The sequence below is a fragment of the Poromitra crassiceps genome (assembly GCF_964638095.1).
Source record: "Poromitra crassiceps genome assembly, chromosome: 4".
Lineage (NCBI taxonomy): Eukaryota > Metazoa > Chordata > Actinopteri > Beryciformes > Melamphaidae > Poromitra > Poromitra crassiceps.
This window is the reverse complement of record NC_139626.1, coordinates 47,373,514-47,395,413: the sequence shown is the minus strand read 5'-3', so window position 1 is coordinate 47,395,413 and position 21,900 is coordinate 47,373,514. Positions and strand designations below refer to the sequence as shown.

General features: G+C 44.5%; 2 protein-coding genes across 2 annotated transcripts in view; one reads left to right on the top strand and one right to left on the bottom strand.

Annotated features, from left to right (window-relative positions):
• Window positions 1–330: 330 nt before the first annotated feature.
• Window positions 331–12,588, top strand: pvalb7 (parvalbumin 7). The gene is made up of 5 exons (XM_083635208.1): window positions 331–452; window positions 8,674–8,742; window positions 9,028–9,160; window positions 10,378–10,487; window positions 12,017–12,588. Exons 2-5 carry the CDS (start codon window positions 8,682–8,684, stop codon window positions 12,040–12,042), a joined length of 330 nt encoding a protein of 109 aa, XP_083491334.1. The 5' UTR covers window positions 331–452; window positions 8,674–8,681; the 3' UTR covers window positions 12,043–12,588.
• A 3,367-nt stretch (window positions 12,589–15,955) lies between these two features.
• The window catches only part of baiap2l2b (BAR/IMD domain containing adaptor protein 2 like 2b), a gene marked incomplete at both ends in the record, with an annotated part of 31,347 nt that continues 25,402 nt past the window's right edge, over window positions 15,956–21,900 (bottom strand). The window contains 4 exons of the mRNA XM_083635952.1: window positions 15,956–16,031; window positions 16,735–16,778; window positions 16,869–17,208; window positions 20,401–20,466. Coding sequence (XP_083492078.1) covers window positions 15,956–16,031; window positions 16,735–16,778; window positions 16,869–17,208; window positions 20,401–20,466 — 526 coding nt within the window. The remainder of the gene's footprint in view (window positions 16,032–16,734; window positions 16,779–16,868; window positions 17,209–20,400; window positions 20,467–21,900) is intronic.

Genomic DNA, 21,900 nt, shown 5'->3' with positions numbered 1-21,900 from the left:
AGAGATCACACTCCAGGGCTATAGCAGTGTGTGTGTGCCATGGAGAAAGAGATCACACTCCAGGGCTATAACAGTGTGTGTGTGCCATGGAGAAAGAGATCACACTCCAGGGCTATAGCAGTGTGTGTGTGTGCCATGGAGAAAGAGATCACACTCCAGGGCTATAGCAGTGTGTGTGTCATGTCTTGATGCCCCATCCCCCCCTTCTCAAAATAGAGAGGATACAGAGAGGTGAAGGGGGGGTGGGGTATGTGTCGTGTGTACAGTATGTGTTTGGACGGGGGGCTATAAAAGTCTTATTGTGTCCTTCTCCCCCTCGCTGATCTTACCTCCATCTCCAACCGCCCGGGTCTCTCTCCTCTCATTCTCTCCATCGCCCTCTTTCCTCTCGCCCGCTTTCTTTCTTCTCGCCCCCTCTCGTCTCTGCTGCATCCGTCCATCCCTTCGCTCAGGTGAGACAAAGATGAGAAATTGCATGGCAGAAAAGAAGGGATTAAAATAGGAGAAGACAAATGGCACGTCCTGAAGGGGTGCTCTGGACAGTGAGAATCAAGGTGTTGACAGGCGAATCTAAAATAACGACTGCTGGCGAATTATCTGTGTTGACCAGATTCACTGTCATTAGGAACACATTTTGAATGATGCTGTATGAAGATCATTTTGTAGACTAAATGTACTATTTTTGGTAGATCTTTCACAGTAGTAAACCATTCCATAGTTGTAGAGTGTACAGCAGGTGAGTCTCATAGTTGTAGAGTGTACAACGGGTGAGTCTCTTCCATGACCTTCTGGGTCACTGCTCTGATAGGAACCATAAACTGACTCCCCCAAAAAATGGATTCACAAGACTCTAACACGCATAGAAAAGGCATGGGTTGGACTCATTTATACTTTTTTTTAATAAAACAAGCAAGTAAACATGTTGTCCCCCCCCCCCATGTAGTTCCACCCTTTGGGTCAGTCCAATTCATTGTCAGTGCTGCCCCCTTGGGGCACAAAGTCAACATTGCAGTGTGACTAATAAACTAACTAACTAAATAAACTAACCATAGTAGTGAGTCCCTTTAGTGAGGGACAATAACCAGACAGGTCAAAACCTATTATAAGGCTGGAGCGTGTTCCGGGCTGACCAATGGTGTAACTGGGGTGACTTTATCAGTCAGTCAGATTTGCATGAATATCTGTCGGCATGGTCGCTGAAAATCTGTATAATAGCGTTCTGCGAGCCTCGGTAAAATTAGCATAAAGGGGTGGGGCCGGGGAAGTTGAGTTCCGGTTCCGGTTATTCAGGTTTTGAAATGAGCTTGAGCCCACAGAGGTTTAAAAAATATACAGGCCTACAAATTAATTTATTTTTAATAGAGGGATTCCCAGATTGGTCAGTGAGTGACAGGTATTTGCGTTATAGGGCTGGCCCCGCTGTTGCGGTCCAGGCAAACATAGGGTATAGGGTAGCCTATAATGATGTCAAAGTATTTTTGGAATGTTATCCTGTTTTTCCATAGTTTACATCAAACAAACTATTTTAATATGAAGAAAGAAGAAAAAGAGCAAGAGTAGAAAGTGTTACATTTTGGTTTATCTTCAGTAGAAGCTGCTCTTTGCTAATTTGGGGGTGCATCAAAGAAGAAAAACAAACACAGCCTCTCTTCATAGAAACAGGTTAAAAGGCCTGTATTCAATTGTTTTTCTTCTCTGTTTGGAAATGAATTGATTTTAAACTGTGCCAAAATATCTGTAAGATGTTGGTGATCGTTTGGGCTGATGTTGAACTTGCACCAACTCCTGAACCATCCACATCGCTTTCCAACAAATGCTGGGTTGTGTTACTGTGTTTGCATGCTGTCTTTCTTATTGTTTTCTCCTCGGCAGTAGTGTGATGTTTTCTCCACGGCAGTAGCGTGTCATGTTTTCTCCACTGCAGTAGCGTGTCATGTTTTCTCCACTGCAGTAGCGTGTAATGTTTTCTCCACTGCAGTAGTGTATAATGTTTTTACATTGCAGTAGCTTGTAATGTTTTCTCCACTGCATAAGCTTGTAATGTTTTCTCCACTGCAGTAGCTTGTAATGTTTTTTCCACTACAGTAGCGTCTAATGTTTCTCCACTGCTGTAGCGTGTAATGTTTTCTCCACTGCAGAAGCGTGTAATGTTTTCTCCACTGCAGAAGCTTGTAATGTTTTCTCCTCTGCAGTAGTGTGTAATGTTTTCTCCACTGCAGTAGCGTGTAATGTTTTTACATTGCAGTAGCTTGTAATGTTTTATCCACTGCAGAAGCTTGTAATGTTTTCTCCACTGCAGTAGCGTGTAATGTTTTTACATTGCAGTAGTTTGTAATGTTTTCTCCACTGCAGAAGCTTGTAATGTTTTCTCCACTGCAGTAGCGTGTAATGTTTTTACATTGCAGTAGCTTGTAATGTTTTCTCCACTGCAGTAGCGTCTGTTTCTCCACTGCTGTAGCTTGTAATGTTTTCTCCAGAGCAGTAGCGTGTAATGTGTTCTCCACGGCAGTAGCTTGTAATGTTTTCTCCACTGCTGTAGCGTGTAATGTTTTTACATTGCAGTAGCTTGTAATGTTTTTTCCACTGCAGTAGCATGTAATGTTTTTACATTGCAGTAGCTTGTAATGTTTTTACATTGCAGTAGCGTGTAATGTTTTTACATTGCAGTAGCTTGTAATGTTTTCTCCACTGCAGTAGCGTGTAATGTTTTTACATTGCAGTAGCTTGTAATGTTTTTACATTGCAGTAGCTTGTAATGTTTTCTCCACTGCTGTACCGTGTAATGTTTTCTCCACTGCAGAAGCTTGTAATGTTTTCTCCACTGCAGTAGCGTGTAATGTTTTTACATTGCAGTAGCTTGTAATGTTTTATCCACTGCAGTAGCGTGTAATGTTTTTACATTGCAGTAGTTTGTAATGTTTTATCCACTGCAGTAGCGTGTAATGTTTTTACACTGCAGAAGCTTGTAATGTTTTCTCCACTGCAGTAGCGTGTAATGTTTTTACATTGCAGTAGTTTGTAATGTTTTCTCCACTGCAGAAGCTTGTAATGTTTTCTCCACTGCAGTAGCGTGTAATGTTTTTACATTGCAGTAGCTTGTAATGTTTTCTCCACTGCAGTAGCTTGTAATGTTTTCTCCACTGCAGTGGCGTGTAATGTTTTCTCCACTGCAGAAGCGTGTAATGTTTTCTCCACTGCAGTAGCGTGTAAAGTTTTTCCCACTACACAGTAGCCTGTAATGATTTCTCCACTGCAGTAGCGTGTACTTTTGTCTTCACTGCAGTAGCGTGTAATGCAATATAATAAAGGGTGATGTATGCAGCAGGTGCTGCTCTAAATGGCTCACATGTCAACATGTCAGGTTAACAGGTGTTTTTTGACAGTAGCGTTGACCATGACTTTATGTAGTTATGCAGTTTAGTCATGCATTTACTGTATTGTTTGTCATTAGTGTTGCTATTTTGAGCGCGTCTCTCTTGAAAAAAAAAATCACCCTGCTATCATTTGAAAGATCTCAATGGGAGTACCTGTTACTCTAATACTGATCACTATGATCATGCTGACAGCGAGGGTTCACCAGAAATTCTAACTTAAATTCCTGCTGCCCTCCTCACCAAAGATCAATTGTGAACGAGCAACTAACAGTATGCAACAGAAACTGGCTTCATGTCCCAGTTAGGTTTAACAATGGCTGGAACACTTCTTCAGGGCAAGATAAAGGAAAACACATTGTTGAAGTTTTTTTTTGCTTTTGTTGAGGAGAAGCTAATAGGTGTAGCATGCAACTTCTTCTGTTTACAACTTGAGGCACACTCAGCACACAAACAATACTTTTCATTAGGCTACATTATTTGACATCCTAGGCACTTCTACAGGACTCAACTGCTGCTGTGGGGATTGAACCTGTGCTATTTTGGTTTGGGGATTCAGATTCAGATTCAGATTTATTTCGCCCCCCACACACACAAACAATTGACATGTTCAATCAACATCAAGATACAAATGTGTGGAGTGCCAGGTCTCCAAAGAAGCTACTTAAAGCTTATAGCAGGAGCCTGAGCAGGAAGACTTAACACAACTTAAATACAAGTTACTGCATACAGTATAACACAACAACAATTACACAACAGGACAATAAACAGACAAACAAAACAATCCCAGATCAATGGATAAGTATAAGTATACTTATAATACATATTATTACTATATATTATATTATATATCATATACATTATATATTATATATACTATATATTATAATATACTATATTATTATACATACAGATTAAGCAGTTGTAAGGGATGCTCTCTTAAACATAATACCACAGTTAAATCTGCAAAGTAACAGACACTGGCCAGACACATTTGGTCAGATCCGGAATGTTGTCAAACCTATTAATGCCGGGGATGACTGGCATGTGTCCCTCAGTCTGTGCATTTTAAATAACGTGTTAACAAGACAAGGATAGCTTGACACAGAACAACTCGCCGAGTCAAAAACTGTCAGTCAAGGTCTCCTGCCAACAAATAGAGGATCAAAATATGTATCTAACAAACCAAGACCTGATGACCTCACACACCTCAAGCAGGTGACATCACGGTTTCCTATTTAAGACGTGATCCGACACGATGGCGTTCGCGTAACGCGTGTAAAACCGCTCGTTTATATATCACAATCTGAAAAAACCACAAATAGACTCTCGCTAATTGCCGTTTGCTGCCAAAGCCGCCGGCCCTTTGGACACGCAACAGGTGGAGAGACAGTTGAGAAGCAGCAGGCCGCACGGAGAGGACAGGGAGAGCATGTGTCACCTTTTATGAGGCCTTTCTTCAGGGACGATAAGTATTTTGTTGAGGGTCAAAACGCTGCAGAGGGACTATCGAAGACTACTCCGCTAAGGCTGTGCAAATCTCACGCACACGTATCCTCAGGCGGTATGTGGCATAAGGAGCACACACACACACACACACACAGAAACACACACGCATGCACGCACACACACACAGAAACACGCACGCACGCACACACACACACACAGAAACATGCACGCACGCACACACAGAAACACGCACGCACGCACAGAAACACGCACAGAAACACGCACACACACACACACACAGAAACACGCACGCACGCACACAGAAATACACATGCATGCATGCACACACACACACACACACACACACACAGAAACACGCACGCACGCACACACACAGAAACACGCACGCACGCACGCATGCACACGCACACACACACACACACACACACACACACACACACAGACAGGGGGATTGAGTTCTCTTATAGGCACAAACACATTCCCCAAACAGCTTTCTTGACAACACTTGCTCCCAGAGCTCCACACAGATCAACAAGGAGTCCTGACACCTGCTGGCACCTAGTGGGTACTGCAATTACTTGTTTTTTGTAACCTTCAAGGAGACATCACTGAGCGCACACTCTCTCTGTTTCAGCGACAGCCTGCTTCACATTCGTACAGTCGCACACTTTCACACCTGGGAGCTGCCCAGTGCTACCACAGTCTTATACTGGTGGCCTCTCCTGGAAATGTGTGAGTGTGAAATGCCTTGCTGAAGGGCACCTCAACAGAAGCTGGAGGGAGAGTGTCACTCCTTTAGGGAATTGGGGGACCAAGGCAAAGGCAACGTTCACGGAATCCCAACATTTACCCTTTTCAATCCATCCTTTCTACACGGTAGCTTCGTGTTGGGGCTGAGCTTGGAAGATGTGGTAATATTGCTAGCAGCACTGACAGTTGATTATTTGATGAAAAAGTGGTCAGAAACCTCTCTCCCCTATTTTTAAATGTATCTCGCAAGAGTGGAATAGCCCACTGCCATCTTGTGTCATTCCACTGGGGGCATGACACCAGAATGAAGTGATTTTACTGTAAGAATGACGCTTTTCAATAGACACTTCTTTAAACCGATGGGGGGGAAAATGTCACATTAGTTTTATTTCTGTTTTCTGTGGGACTCTGGATGGTAAACCTTTGGCTGTGGATCAATGGAAGTGGCTAGTGAATAAAAGCTTTAAACCCCCCCCCCCCCATTGCTATTGTTAAGGCAATATATTGTTAAATGATGTCATTTGATCTATTAATATTATTGGTTCAAAGGGACAAAGTGATCGAACAGATGACGACAGTGCTCAGTACTGCGTCACTGCTGCAGCCTGCAGTGAAGGCAACAGTCCAAGTGTGAGTCTGTTGTGTTGTACAGATACCGTAACACTGCTGCTACCTGTCCGAGGTATAGGGAGAGAGAGAGTTTATTAGACTGTTGTGTTGTACAGATATGTAACACTACTGCTACCTTTTTTTACCTTTATTTATACAGGGGGAGTCTCACTGAGAGCAATGCTCTCTTTTTCAGGAGCGCCCTGTTCACATTCACACACACATTCACACCTGGAAGCTGACCAGTACAACCACAGTCTGATCTGCTGCCCACTGATCAGCTCCACTGGAGCAGTTGGGGTTAAGGGCCTTGCTCAAGGGCACCTCAGTGGATGTAATGAGGGAGGGGCAAGCGCTGCCTTTTCACTTTCTTCACCCAGATTTATCCTGCCGGTCCCGGGGATTGAACCGACGACCTTCCGGTCACAAGCTCGCTTCTCTAACCATTGGGCCACCACTGCCCACTACTGCTACCTGTCCGAAGTGTAGGGAGAGAGGAAGAGAGTTTATTAGTCTGTTGTGTTGTACAGATACGTAACACTGCTGCTACCTGTCCGAAGTGTAGGTAGAGAGGAAGAGAGTTTATTAGTCTGTTGTGTTGTACAGATACCGTAACACTGCTGCTACCTGTCCGAGGTGGGAGAGAGGAAGAGAGTTTATTAGTCTGTTGTGTTGTACAGATACGTAACACTACTGCTACCTGTCCGAGGTGTAGGGAGAGAGGAAGAGAGTTTATTAGACTGTTGTGTTGTACAGATAGGTAACACTGCTACCTGTCCGAAGTGTAGGGAGAGAGGAAGAGAGTTTATTAGTCTGTTGTGTTGTACAGATACGTAACACTACTGCTACCTGTCCGAGGTGTAGGGAGAGAGGAAGAGAGTTTATTAGACTGTTGTGTTGTACAGATAGCGTAACACTGCTGCTACCTGTCCGAAGTGTAGGGAGAGAGGAAGAGAGTTTATTAGTCTGTTGTGGTGTACAGATACGTAACACTGCTACCTGTCCGAAGTGTAGGGAGAGAGGAAGAGAGTTTATTAGTCTGTTGTGTTGTACAGATACCGTAACACTGCTGCTACCTGTCCGAGGTGTAGGGAGAGAGGAAGAGAGTTTATTAGAAGGAAGAAGGGAATGATTAGATATGAGGTTGTGCGTGTATAAAAGAGGATATGTAAATGGTTATGCAGTGTGTGTGTGTGTGTGCGTGTCTCTGTGTGTGTCATCTTAGTGTATACCAGGCTGTAGCTATGCCTTCGTCTTAAATTCTAAACTATGGCCTTTGATCAACTCCCTGGTGTGCCAAGTTCCTTTGAGGGCGTCTGTTGAGTGCCTGAATGAAATACTACCGGGCCCATCAGGGTCACAATCTTTTTGCGTTGTCTACGTGTGTGTGTGTGTGTGCGTACGTGTGTACGTGTGCGTGTCCTCTCTGGTGTGTCCTTCCCACCAACAGGCTGTTTTGACTGATTTAGCTGAGTCTATAGGCGGTCACTGAGTCTCTATTTGCCGGAGCCATAGCTCATTTCCTCCACGCAACTCCAAAAGCACCCTGGGGTGTCCTGCTGACTCAGGGCTCCAAGGTGCACACCGTAAAGTTATTCAACTCTTTCAAAAGGCAGAACATTCTGTCAAGTATCATCTTTGGACAACTAGAAGTTGACCTCTGCCAAGGGCAGTCCACTCTGATATGATATGCAAATGATGTGAGTCGGATCGGATCCGCACCTAAATTAATTGGTTGAATGGGACAAACAAACAAGTGATGTTTTAACTCATTTCAATAATGGAGACTACTTAGCAGCCATCGCCCAGTTCAGGTTATATCACAGTGCACGCCCCCTTTCTTTGAGGTTGTATAACCCATTCACTGTTAGGCACGCCCCCTTTCTTTGAGGTTGTATAACCCATTAATTGTTAGGCACACCCCCTTTCATTCATGCTGTCTCCTCATCCATTCACAGTCTCCCACGCCTGTGGCAATAACCAATGAGCCCAAGCTATTTCATTTCCTGCTGAGCCAATCACCTAACCGGCGTAGTATATCAGACTCCATGTTTTACTATGTTTGCTATGTGGGTGCGCATGTGCTATGTGTCATCCTCAGTCGCTGATCATCGTCGCTGAAGCAGTTGTTTTTGCCCCACCTCCTCCCCTGACCACCACCAACGTCATGACTCCTGAAGAATTCCCTATGGGGGATTTTCTATCCTATTCATCACTGACGCCCTCCTCTCAAGAGGAGCGCCATTATATCATGTCGTACGCCAAAATTAATGTGTTTGTTGTATCATTAAAGGTTGTTAAACCTTCCTACTAGTCTCTCATTATTGAAATGGCACGAGAAACATAACCTCCTTGGTGGAGGTAAAAAGGGTCCAAGTCACAAAACTGATGTTCTTCTCAGGTTCTGACTCAGATAGTATTGATCGACGCCTTTCTCACTTGTACCTTTTGTCCTGTCTCTCTGTCTCTCCAGCTGACATAATGGCCATGAAGGATCTGTTGAAAGATGAGGATATCAAGAAAGCTCTTGATGCCTTTGCAGGTCTGTAACAGTTGACTTTGGCTTATGCATTTTCTCACAAGTAGGCCTACAAAGATTCAGAGGTTCGTTTTAGATGCTGACAAAAACACACGTCCTGATAGTGATCATGCAAAAGTCACTTCAATAGTAGACTACTGCAGCAGGCAATGTAGGGAAATCCCTCACTTCAAATGCACGTCTCACAGCTCCCTTATATTTCCCATAAGGAAACTGTGCAGTAAGAAGCAGGAGTCAGGAGGACCAGTGGGATGGTTAATAACTCTGTACCTGTCTCCCTGTGTGCAGTGCCAGACTCTTTTGACCATAAGAAGTTCTTTGAGATGGTGGGGATGAAGGCCATGACCACTGAAAACGTCAAGAGGGTCTTCCAGGCTCTGGATGCAGATGAGAGTGGCTTCATAGAGGAGGAGGAACTCATGTGAGGGACTGTCTGCTACACACACACTCTCTCTCTCTCTCTCTCTCGCACACGCACACGCACACACACACACACACACACACACACACACACACACACACACACACACACACACACACACACACACTTTTGGTCTGCTTTGTCAATCAGGTGGAGGAAAACTGTAATTTTTTCTCTATTATTTATTCTCAAATACATACTGCAGCATGCGCTAGGACGCGTCATCAGTGATGTTATCTGGGGTCGTAAGGTGTTTCGGGTCTGTCAACATCATACACCCTCGCCCAGTAGACCCAGCCGAGGCCAATTAAGACCCCGACTCGCGTCCCAGAAGCAACGTTGCCCGCGGGAGGGCTAAGCGAGAACGCCCAATCCGCTGCAATAGAGCTAGTGCTACGCCGCAGTATTGGCCCTTCGGTGCATGGAGGATCTAGGCTCTGTGGGTTACTCCCGGCCGTGCTCCTCCTTCGTCTCACCAGACCCTCTCGTGGCAAAGGCAATCCAGAGGCTATTTAGCATACCATTTATATTAAGCAAGGGAGAGAATAATTTGTGCTGACAATGGGGTTGCCTATTGCCCTTTATCCAATCACATATCACCCTTGGAGCACACACACAAACTCTGGCACTGTGTCTGTGATGTTGCATCTCTTGGTTTTTATTTCCTGTTTTCACAGAATGTATGACTATTTTGGTCATGGGTTTCATACACGTTGTAACAAAACATCTAAAAGCAAAAACTCTTATCAGATGGGGGACAGTGCAGCACCCTGCACTGTCCCCTGCTTCTGACTGCAGCACCCTGCACTGTCCCCTGCCTCTGACTGCAGCACCCTGCACTGTCCCCTGCTTCTGACTGCAGCACCCTGCACTGTCCCCTGCTTCTGACTGCAGCACCCTGCACTGTCCCCTGCTTCTGACTGCAGCACCCTGCACTGTCCCCTGCTTCTGAATGCAGCAACCTGCACTGCCCCCTGCTTCTGACTGCAGCACCCTGCACTGTCCCCTGCTTCTGACTGCAGCAACCCTGCACTGTCCCCTGCTTCTGACTGCAGCACCCTGCACTGTCCCCTGCTTCTGACTGCAGCACCCTGCACTGTCCCCTGCTTCTGTCTGCAGCACCCTGCACTGTCCCCTGCTGTCACATGTACACATTGTGTTGAAACACTCTCCCAGGCTGACTGCAGCACCCTGCACTGTCCCCTGCTTCCCTCCAGGTTCGTACTGAAGGGCTTCGCCACAGACGGCAGAGACCTGACCGTCAAGGAGACACGAGACTTCATGAACGCCGCGGACAAAGACGGAGATGGCAAGATCGGCATCGACGGTGAGCATGACACCCATGTAGGTCCATGACTAATCAATCATAAGAGTTGACCATGACTAAAAGCAACCAATCAGGAGCCGAGTGCACCAGCTGGGCGTCAAAAAGTGGGTCTTCACTTTGACGCCGGTCTTAGCTACGTCCGACTTTGTGATTTGAATTGACACCAAGTGCACCAAGCCTGACTTACCACGGTCGTAGCTGCGCACCGGTCTTTAGGCTGCGGACGTGCGCGTCCACGTGAATACGTGCTTGTTGCCAAGCAACACACTTCTCTCAGTCGAGCTCGAGACAGCTAACAGACAGCTCCAACTCAGCTCAAACTTATATAGTTGAATTCAAAGCATAGACACGTTCTCACAGCTCAATTTAACAGCGCCAACACAAACAAACAGAAACAACATGTATGGAATTTGATCACAAGTGCAATAATGAATGCGATGGTGGACTGCGGGGAGTTGACGAAGTCAGGAAGAAATGAAAAGATCTTCCGACGCATCAGCTTTTAAAAACCCGCTGACAAGCGGAGGTCCTGCGCCCAGAACGTCCATTTACAGCACATGGCCTATCGATCGATATTTTTGGAGAAGATTCCCCCGCATCACAGGACTGAACGGCACTGACAGCACAGAGCTGTCAGTCCCGAGACTCCTGACAGCGCAGATCAAGATGAGACAGCTGTCAGTCAGTATGGGTACGCCTTGGGTGTAACTTTTACGCCTGCTCCATACCAGACGTAAAAGTTACACCCAGACCCAATGCATACAGGGCTTAAGACTACATGGTGCACTAGTCATAAAATTAAGTTAGTCGTAACTTTGAGTTCTACGTCGGATGTAACGTTACACCTAGGCGTACGCCCAGCTGGTGCACTCGGCTCCTGATCTCTCATTAAATCCAAGGTTACCCGCCACACACACACACACACACACCTCCCCTCCCCCAAACAAATGTGTTGCGAGCGGTTGCGAGACTCAACTCGCGTCTGTGCCGGAGACCAGAGAAAGACGTTTTTAAAACGCCTATGTGTATTCAGCTCTCAGTAGGCTATTTTGTAGCTTTAGCTGAGTTTCTCTCGTGTGCTCGTTTGTTCGTACTTGAGATTGCTGCTTTATTTGACCCGTTTCCTCCCGATCGCTTTCAGTCATATCAAACAGTGTTGCTAAAACATTTGCTGCTGCTGCTGCGAAGAACTTGCAGGAATGAAACCTTTATCACCGTTTTCACAGCCGTGACTTTTTGAGAGAGAGTGAAGATGTGTCCGTGTGTGTGATTGGCCACTGCAGCGTGATGTCGGTAGAGTTTCTCCAAAGTAGGATCGATCGGAACTTTCTCGCCGCACGACTTTTGCGCGTTTTTCACGCAGCCCCCCTGCTGAGCCCACTGTCACAGCCTAAACACACTACCCCCATTAACAATAAATGGCCGGCGCAGCGGCCCGTCGCAGTATTACAGTATTAAGTTGTTGGTCAACACAGTGACATATTTTTTTAAACTTTCAATAACAACCTCTTTTTCTTTCCCCCCCCCAGAGTTTGAGGCCTTGGTGCATGAGTAATGGACAGCTGTAACCCCCCCTCCTCATCCCTGCATTCATATTTTGTAACTCCTCCTCTCACTGCCCCTGGGACCCCGACATGGAGTCAGACCACGACCAGAACAGGCCAACAGGGGGTCTTAGAGGGGAGGAGCACACCGGCATACCTGGCACCACTGTCATATTTAATTTTTCTTTTTTTTTATATAAATATAAATATATATACAAACCAAGTATGGGTTTTCTGAATGATTTCATGATGGTAGTTCATGCTCTCACAAGCGATGATGCTACAGTAGTGCTGTAGATGGTGTAGATGTTATTTAGCCAAACTCCCTCTGTGTATTTAATGTTGTGCATTTCCTCCTATTTCTCTTTTCCTTTATTCTTTTTGGCTGCTCACGCATCAATGTACTCTTCTCCTCTTCCTCATCTTCCTCTCCTCTCTCCCCTTCTCCTCCTCCTCCTCCTCCTCTCTCCCTCCCTCCGACGAGACGATGTAGTAACTAAACTGATCAAAAACATGAAGAGCTGTGAAGAGAGAAAAGATCTGAATAAGAAACAATAAAGAAGTCTTGAGTTATACACGTCTCTTTACTCATTGTCCAACCACAGTGGCCACAAATACATGCAACTCAAAAGACAAAAACACTGTTGCAGTCATACTGTGTTGCAACACAAAACAGATTATCGATGATGCGGATTATAGAACAGTGAGGATAAAACACAAATGGACAATGACTGGTGAAGATTCTGTGAGCTAAGTGTAATCATTAAGCAAAAATCCACCCCTTATACCGTTATATATGATCAGATTGTGTGTGTGATGTTCATTGAATTCCAGGAGTTATTTTGTGATGAGGGAAATACCCACTTTCAATCAACCTGCCTCGGCTACCTCTAATTTAGCTAACTAGTGCAGTGCCTGTTCGCCCCGCCCACTGCTGCACAGAGCACTGTTCGCCCCGCCCACTGCTGCACAGAGCGCTGTTCGCCCCGCCCACTGCTGCACAGAGCGCTGTTCGCCCCGCCCACTGCTGCACAGAGCGCTGTTCGCCCCGCCCACTGCTGCACAGAGCGCTGTACGCCCCGCCCACTGCTGCACAGAGCGCTGTTCGCTTGTTCATTCAAAGTTTATCAACATGGAGCGTGTCCAAATTGCACCAAATCCGACACTGCGCATCCGTGGGTCCCCAGCAATACACGCGCCAAGTGTGAAGTAAATCAGACGAACGGTTCTCGAGATATGCCAAGGACACACACACACACAACACACACACGTGCGCACACGCACGCACACACACACACACACACACAGACACACACACACACACACACACAGATTCCTTGCTTTATGTGGCGCTAGAGAACAACCCCTAAGTGTGCCTCAGTATATCAAGAGTATAGACCACACCATGAACATTTCTGGTCAACCCGCTATAGGAGCACATCCAAGTATGAAACATGTTATTTCCTGTTGTCAGTAGGTGGCGCTATGACTATAACTGAATATCGGCATGTAGATGACCTCAGGCTGGGACTCTTATCAAACATGAGAAGTTTGAGACAGATATTTTTTTTATCTCCGTCCGATTATGTGTTCACTCGTGTGTGTGTGTGTGCGTGTGTTCCCTGTTGCTCTGTAGAGACCAGTGCAGGGAGGCGGGGCTGGGCTTATAAGAGAGAGAGCCATGGATCATTATGGAACAGAGTCAATAATGATCAACAACCAATTAATAAGCAATCAATCAATAATTCTGCTCTCACAGCAGCTCATTGGCACCACAGAGGAGCCAAAGAGCAGACAAACGTATAACGTGACCTCAGCCCAAACCCAGTTACAAACAAATGTGAATATCTGAGATTAATGTAGATACAAAGGACTGTGGATGCTGTGGATGGTTGTAACAGCATCTCAGAAAAAATGTGTATGGATATCCCCGTCTCCCAGTGCGACTGTCAGCCGGACCAGGCTGTCTAAATGCGGCTAACGTTACGTCCTGTGCAGGGACAGTCTGGAGGATGGAGAGATCCAGAGACACATATACTGTATCAATGTTTGCAAATATCGTCTTTTGAAACATGTTTGATCAATCTGATCCAGTGGTTCTTTGTAACTGTTGTTAAAAGTGACTAAAGGTGATGTACTGTGTGGATGGATCACGCTTTCCGCCCAGTTGCCTGAACAGGCACCCCAACCACCGCAGACAGCGCCGATTGTGTCTGTGGGGTACCGCTATCGGGGATTGAACCCGGGGTCTCTGCGGCCGTACGTGAGTGCTTTTGCCTCTACACTACCCAGACGCCCCAAAGAATGGGGCAGATCTGACCATGTACAGCTGAGTTACAAACCAAACCACCTCCTGTGTTGCCACTAGGTGTCGCTATGTCTTGGCATGTCTTCAGGCCAGGGATCTTATGGACCATACAGTCGAGTCAAAAACACACTTCCTGTTTCCTGGTGAAAATGGTTGATTTCCTGTTGGGTTTAGGTCATGGCACAAAGAAACAGTTTTTTTTTTTGTTTTTTTTAAAGTCTGGACATCATAGATGTGCCTACCACATTTCATACATGTACTTTAGGTGTTAACGTGTTTTGGTGCAAAATGGCCGCTCTAAAAACTAAGCTCTTGCTCATCACCAGAATTTACTATTGTGCCTATTATGTTGTTGTGGGTTTAAAGGAGAGATCTACAATATGAGAGATGCCCACGTACAGTAGTAACTTTGATGTCAAACCAGCTACCACATACCCGGCTTCTTTCTTTCTACTGAGGTGCCGCCCCCAAGTTTGATCACAACTTACAGCATGTCTTGGTTAATAACAAGCTACTCACACATTTCCATTATGATCATTGTATCTGTCTTTTTGCCAAAGAGGCGCTAATGTCAATCTCAGCGAAGAAACATGATGAGAGCTGTCAGGAGACGTTAGTGTTAAAGCAAAAAGACACATATACGCTATAATCAGCTTAAGATTTGTAAGAGACAAACACTGGCATCAACATAAAAGTGAAACATTTTACACTTCTTCACATGACAATCAATGAGGAACAAAAAAAACCCTATTTAAAACAAAGACTATACAAACAGCATGTGTAGATTTTGAACTTAAAGCCCCAATATGTAACTTTTTACCTTAATATGACAGCTTTTAAATCATTGTGATGGTATACTGCCTGATGGTATGGTACTAATAGGGAGAATGGCACCTCTAACATTCCCAGGCCGCACCCCGAAGGCCTGTGGCACCAGGTTTACTGAAGTTACCTGGATTTAACTCCATTTCCTGCTGCAGCGTCTTCATATTACAACATTTCCTCTGACAAACTAAGGGTACGCTTTTATTGTGAAGAACGTATAGGAAGTGAAATGTGTTTATCGCTAGTTAGCTAGATTAGCAGCGCGATTGGAGACTTGTTTCAATAAAACAAGTCAACAACAACATTGGGGATATTTGGAGCAATTTTTTTTTACCAACAAAACAGTTATAAACACTGCAGAAAGCTTAGCAAAGTAGAGAAACTGTAAAATAAAGCTGATATCTCGTCAATGTACAAACAGTACAGTGTAGCATCTATTATCGTCCTGTATTCACCACTTCTGGCAGCAGAGGCCGCTGTTGCTGCTGCTCAGCAGATTCCTACACGTTGGGGCTTTAAATCCTCTTCATTGAAGACTGGTTATTTTGAGAGGTTTTTTGTTACGATAATTCGCTTTTAGTTGGACTGTATATATTTTTTTGCCTTTGTTATAAGAAAGAGCTCATCAAGAGTATTCATCTAATACAAAGAACTCACTAAATGGTCTCCTGCCCCGCAGGGTCAAAGCCTTCACATGTCAGAGATGTCAATGCAAAAAATGTATATCCTGCCCCCAGAACCTGATCCAGCAGCCTCAGTTACAAACCCGGCCCGCACGAGTGCCCGACGCCTCAGTCGATCTGCGGAGCAGACCTGTCGTTGGTGGTGGTGGGGCGGAGCTTGACCGTGGCAAACGGGTTTGTGCCTCTGAAATGAGAGGATGATGGAAAATGTCACACAATACCTCACCTATACTCACCTGCTCCCCCTAAGCATGTTCTGCCAAACAAACCCTCACGTGCGCACAGACAAACCACACACCAGGATGCGACACCTGACACTAGTCAAACTATGGTCGATTTTGGCTGCAGCAGGTAAACCATTGAGGACATGCGGTTTTGTAAAACCAATATGGGTTTTCCAGTGCCGATAATGTATTTTGTGCCGATAATCAATATCTTCAAATTTGACCAATTTCTGGCGGAAGGAAATAAATATGTAATCAAACAAAACGGTGTCATGTCCACCATATCAGAGGTGGGTGACTATGAATGAATGAATGAATGAATGAAAGTTTTATTTTCGTGTCAGGACAGTTCCTTGACCCATCCCATATGGGATTATCAGACACATCAACATACAATAATTAACAGAACAAGAACATTCCGGTGTGTTATCCAACCAGCAACACATACAGTAATACAACCTACTGTAGATATAAAAATAAATAACCAGTGACAGTGACTGGCTTAAACCCATTTTTTACTCAAAGGTCACAATCGGTCTATCAGTCTAACTTTAGCTGGAATTCCTCAGCCACTGTGGCCACACGCACATGCACACACACACACACACACACACACACACACACACGGACAAGGACACACATATACTGAACTTAGTTACTTACTTTGGAAAGAGAGGGTTTTCAGGTGTTCCAGGGACTGATAATGCCTGCAAAAGATGGATTTCCAACATGAACAAACACAGAGATGTAAGAGTAGGAAACAAAAGAAAGAAAGCAAATCATTTCACCCATAGTACCTTGCCATCAGACGCTGACTTCCCCTTCCTGTCAGGGCGGGGAGAGATTGCTTGTAAATCTGCAGAGCCTCTCCTTATATTTAGGCTCTGAGGAGGGGGAGGAGGGGGTGGGGGAGGAGGAGGAGGCGCAGGCGGGAGTTCGTTGATGGTCTTGGTTTGACTGGGCTTGGTCTCCGAGGCTGGCTCCGCCCTCTTTTCGACGAGACAGCCGACAGAAGCCCTGCGGTCGGGCGTGGCCGGGGGCGGGACATCTCCGTAACTCTTGCTCTCTGACGGGTCGGTGTCGGCGTCAGTGGGGTCCAGCAGGTTGTTCATACTGTGGCTTCTCTGAGACGAACCACTAATGGTAAACAAATATTGGTATCAAAGACAATGTTCCTGCCTTGGCTGGACAATAACATTACATTACATTACATTACATTACATTACGTCATTTGGCAGACGCTTTTATCCAAAGCGACTTACAATAAAACATTTTGTCAACAATAGAGAAATCAACTATGGAACATAATCTATGACAGCTACCACTCTTGAAGGAATAGTGTTTTTGTTTTGTTTTTTGAGAGAGAGAGAGAGAGAGAGAGAGAGAGAGAGAGAGAGAGAGAGAGAGAGAGAGAGAGAGAGAAAGATGTTAGTTCAAGAAGGGGCCAGGTAGACCCTGAAAAGGTGTGTTTTAAGTTTTTGCCAAGTTTTTGCCAATAAAGTTATATTCTATTCTATTCTATTCAAAACATAGGATTCAGAACTACTCTGAAATGACATGAAATGTTTTGAAGCAAGATAATAACTTTATAACCTCATTAGATACATTAGCCTTAAAGCAGTGTTTCTCAAAGTGTGGGGCGGGCCCCCCTGTGGGGACAGTGGCAAAACAGGGGGGGCGCAGGGGGAAATGCCGAAATGCAGCGCGGAACCAATGTTTTGACGTCTGACTTCTTTCCCGGTGAGCAATAAATGAACCCCGCTTCTGTAGTGACTTCGCATTCATTCCATGGATGGTTCATTCATATTGCCAAATATTTTAACTTGTTTTGTTTAGTTTTGCACAGGTTGCACTTTATTGTTATCATTTTGAAAATATGTGCAGTGCAAAACAGGTTCATTGCAGCCACTAATACAGTGATAATAAGACTTTTTCTTGCCACACATTTTTTTATAAAGTTGAAATGGAAGTTGTTTTTTTATTTGGACAACATTACTGAAAGAAAATAGAAAGAAATGGTCATCATGATCTTGATGTTATTTCAATAAAAGTTAAACTTGGACCCTTTTGTTACAATTTTGTTGGGGCGGTGGGGCATGAACATTTGTCCTCCTTCACAGTGGGGCATGACAGAAAAAGTTTGAGAACCACTGCCTTAAAGTAACTTTTACCGTAGCCTATAATTTACTATATTAACCATCGCATTAGTTCATGCAAGACACGGAAGTCATAGGCTACGCCCCAGCCGTAATCAGCTGGCAGCCGCCGATTGGATCAGCGTTTAAGCATTCACCAATCACAGCCATTCTCACAACAATTCTGATATGGCCTCCTCTTACTTTTAATCTTGTTCAACTATGCTGCCTCACAGCGCCGCTGCTGCTTCTGGCAATGCTTTGCCCCCACCCCTCCACATTCTAGCTCAGAGTCTGCATGGCTCAAAGGCTAAACATGTATTCTAGCTCAAGAGCCTGCATGGCTCAAAAAGTTGAACATGTATTCCATGTCTTGCTTAGGCTCCCTCTGTTACTATGGCTTTAAATTAATCTGGAATCTTGTATCCCCATGGGGGATTTTGCTGCGCTCCCTGTTCAGTTTATCATGCTGCTGGGCCGATTTTGGGAGCATCTTCTGTAAAGAACGAAGCCTTCAGCGCCAAACTTAACTGTATTTCCATGTGTGCAATAAATGGTTAAATCTATGATGAGAGTCTTTGAATTAATTATATTTCTAGGCACAGAGCAGCAATGAAAGTAAATAAAGTAAAGTATAAAGTATAGGTGCAGACATAATATGATGCTTACATGTATTATTATCTTTTTAGTTGCAAAGCGCAGGCTCAGCTACAGAACAGCTCTCCTAGATCTGGTATGGGTTTGCTGCTTGAAACGGACTGGTGATGGACCGTCTCTCTAAACACTAGGTCACCCTCCTGCCCCTAAAGATGTGTCAAATCTATAGTCTAATGATTAGATTAGACTCTAATCTAATCTAATCTAGGTATGCAGTGCATTTCTTTGTGCAGCTTGTCTCCCCAGAGACCAGGGGCCGTTTGCACGAAGCACCTTAAGTTCAGATTTTCCTGAAAGTCGGAGTTAAGGTTTCCTTAAAATAAAGTCTGTTGCACAAAACAACCTTAAATCTTCTCCTCAGGGTCTCCTAAAAAATGTCACTCAATATTTAAGATTTGCTCCTTATCTTGGTCTTAATACTTATGAAGCCCATTAACTGTTGCACAAAATACCTTAGCAACCAAAGTAAGGAAAAACCAAGTAGTACCTTTGGCTCTACCTTAACCGCAACATGGCCGAGTTTATGGCTATAAATGAAGAAAATTAACGCATCCCGAGAAGAGTGTGCAGAGACCGGGAGAACCCGAGGATTTTCATTGCAATTTCCTCCCACATTTGTTCTCTGTTTGCTGTTATTAGCCGATCAAATGTACCTTTTAGTACGTGCTTTCTCTTGTACTATTCCCCCAGTAATATAATATTTTCCCCCTCTGACAAGTTTGGTTTTCTTGTCTTCTTTTCTTCTGCCATTTCTAGGCCTCGGCCAACTTTGTGAGACAATAGGTTATTTTAGGCGATATCACAACAACAAGTAGGACACGTAGCACACGGACCCGGCAGAGAAAGCACATGTGATGGTCTCCATGGAAACAGTAGAATTTTGCTGCCGTAAAATCTCTTCCAGTGCCGTAAATGCCTCAGCATTTTCCTTAACGAAGGAAACCTTTTAAGGATGTCTGTGCAACACCGTTGAGCTGAGGAGAAGTCAAACCTTAAAGGAACACTCTGCCCATTTTCAACCAGCTTTGTATCATTAGAACATCAGTAGTATATCCGAAAACTGTAAACTGCTTTGAAGTCTGTCATTTAATTTGACAGTTATTGAGTGTTAAAGTGTGGACCAGTGACATCACTGGTCCACACTAACTCAAATTAATAACTCATTAACTCAAATCAACTCTCAATAACTGTCAAACTAGATGAATGACAGAATGTTTGACAGTTATTGAGAGTTGATTTGAGTTAATGAGTTATTCATTTGAGTTAGTGTGGACCAGTGATGTCACTGGTCCACACTTTAACACTCAATAACTGTCAAATTAAATGAAAGACTTCAAAACAGTTGACAGTTTTCTGATATACTACTGATGTTCTAATGATACAAAGCTGGTTGAAAATGGGCAGAGTGTTCCTTTAAGTGTGATATTTAAGGAGCAAACTTAAGGTGCTCCGTGCAAACCGGCCCCTGTTTCTGACGTTGATCATTGTCCAGTGCCATTTGTCCGGCTGCGCAGATGGACAGTGTGGTGATCCCTACCTGGTTCCTAAAGTGTTGGAGAAATCCTCGACAGGAGCGACATACGCAGCAGGGAACCAGCCCTGACTGGGAGAGAAGACAGACAGACACAGAGGAGGCAACAGAAAAAAACCACTCAACAAAGTAAACAATACATACTTTTCATCCTGCGAGGTACGACTGTAGTGTTTTTATGTTTAGTCTACTGTCTGTCTCACATCTTTATGTACAGTATAGAGCTCAACAGTCACGTGACATTGTAACGTGTCACCTCGGGTTCCGGAAGAGAATTTCACCATTCAATTTTCTCCATCACTTTTCGAAATATCCTTATCTAAAGAGTTTTAAGCCTGGAACCAAGCCGACCGGCCAGCTAGAGAATCGTGACCATAAAACATTTGATTCAGAGTTGAACAAAAACATTGAAAAACAGGGGGAAAGTGCTGGGTTCACAAGCACTATTAGATCGTAAGAGTGAAGAAACGACTCATCCCATAATCCATTGCGGCATTTCCAGCCCATCAGATTAGTGGATGATTGAGCGAAAGAGCGTTTCAACCAATGAGAGAGCACTCTGAGTGGCAGTGGGTGGGACCAGCAGTCTTGAATGGTGCCATTACAGTATTAGCTCCAAGGCTAACATTATCATGGATAGACACATTTCTGTGCATTAATGTGAACGAACTGGCTAACGGATTTCAAAACGGCATTGAAAGCAGCGTGACTCGTAATATGGCAGACGCTTTTATCCAAAGCAACTTAAGCCCAATTTATACTTCGTCTCTCGACACTTTTGAAGCCGTCGCCGACAGAAATTAGGTCTTTGTCGACACGTTTAAGTGTCGCCGAGAAGTGTCTCCTACCAAGTTAAATTTGTAATCTCGCTGACTACGTCACATAGTGTCGCACAAGTGTGATTGGCTATAGAGAAGGCATACGCGGTTTACTTCCTTGTTTTGGTTTTCACTGTATTGAAATGAATATGAAAACGTGTCCCCGCTATTTTTATGAGCCTGTCCTTGATGACCGTGAAAATCACAAAAACACCGTGACCAACTTCCCAGAGAGAGAGGAGGTGAGTTGTGTGGTTGTGTGTCATTATATGCGGCTGCAGCCAAGTACGTTACATCTGGCCTCCGACGTGGTTTCTTACTGCCTGGGAACCTGGCGAATCTGTGAGCTCATGTTTAATTTGCTTTGACAGTTGGGAATTGGTCTGGCGATGTCAGGCTAGACATAAACAAACCAGCATACAGCATATTTCCTATCTTGGCTTTCCGCGTGCCGAGGAGAATGTTCACTGAACCATAAATGCAACACCATGAGCGACACTTTTTTTTTGTCGGCGACCATGTGTTGAGCAACACTTTCCAAAAAGTATAAACTAGGCTTTACAATATCACATTTTGTCAACTGTAGAGAAATCAACTATGCAACACAATCTATGACAGCTATGACTTTTTGAAGGAATAGAGTAGCACTTGTCGAAAGCAGTTTGAGAAGGAATAAGTACTGTAACAT

What these genes read in the sequence shown, in the direction of transcription:
- pvalb7 (XM_083635208.1), top strand. Translation starts at nt 8,682, where the DNA reads ATGGCCATGAAGGATCTGTTGAAAGATGAGGATATCAAGAAAGCTCTT. An exon ending in ATAGAGGAGGAGGAACTCAT is followed by an intron (nt 9,161 to 10,377) that starts GTGAGGGACTGT and finishes GCTTCCCTCCAG; the next exon opens with GTTCGTACTGAAGGGCTTCG. An exon ending in TGGCAAGATCGGCATCGACG is followed by an intron (nt 10,488 to 12,016) that starts GTGAGCATGACA and finishes TCCCCCCCCCAG; the next exon opens with AGTTTGAGGCCTTGGTGCAT.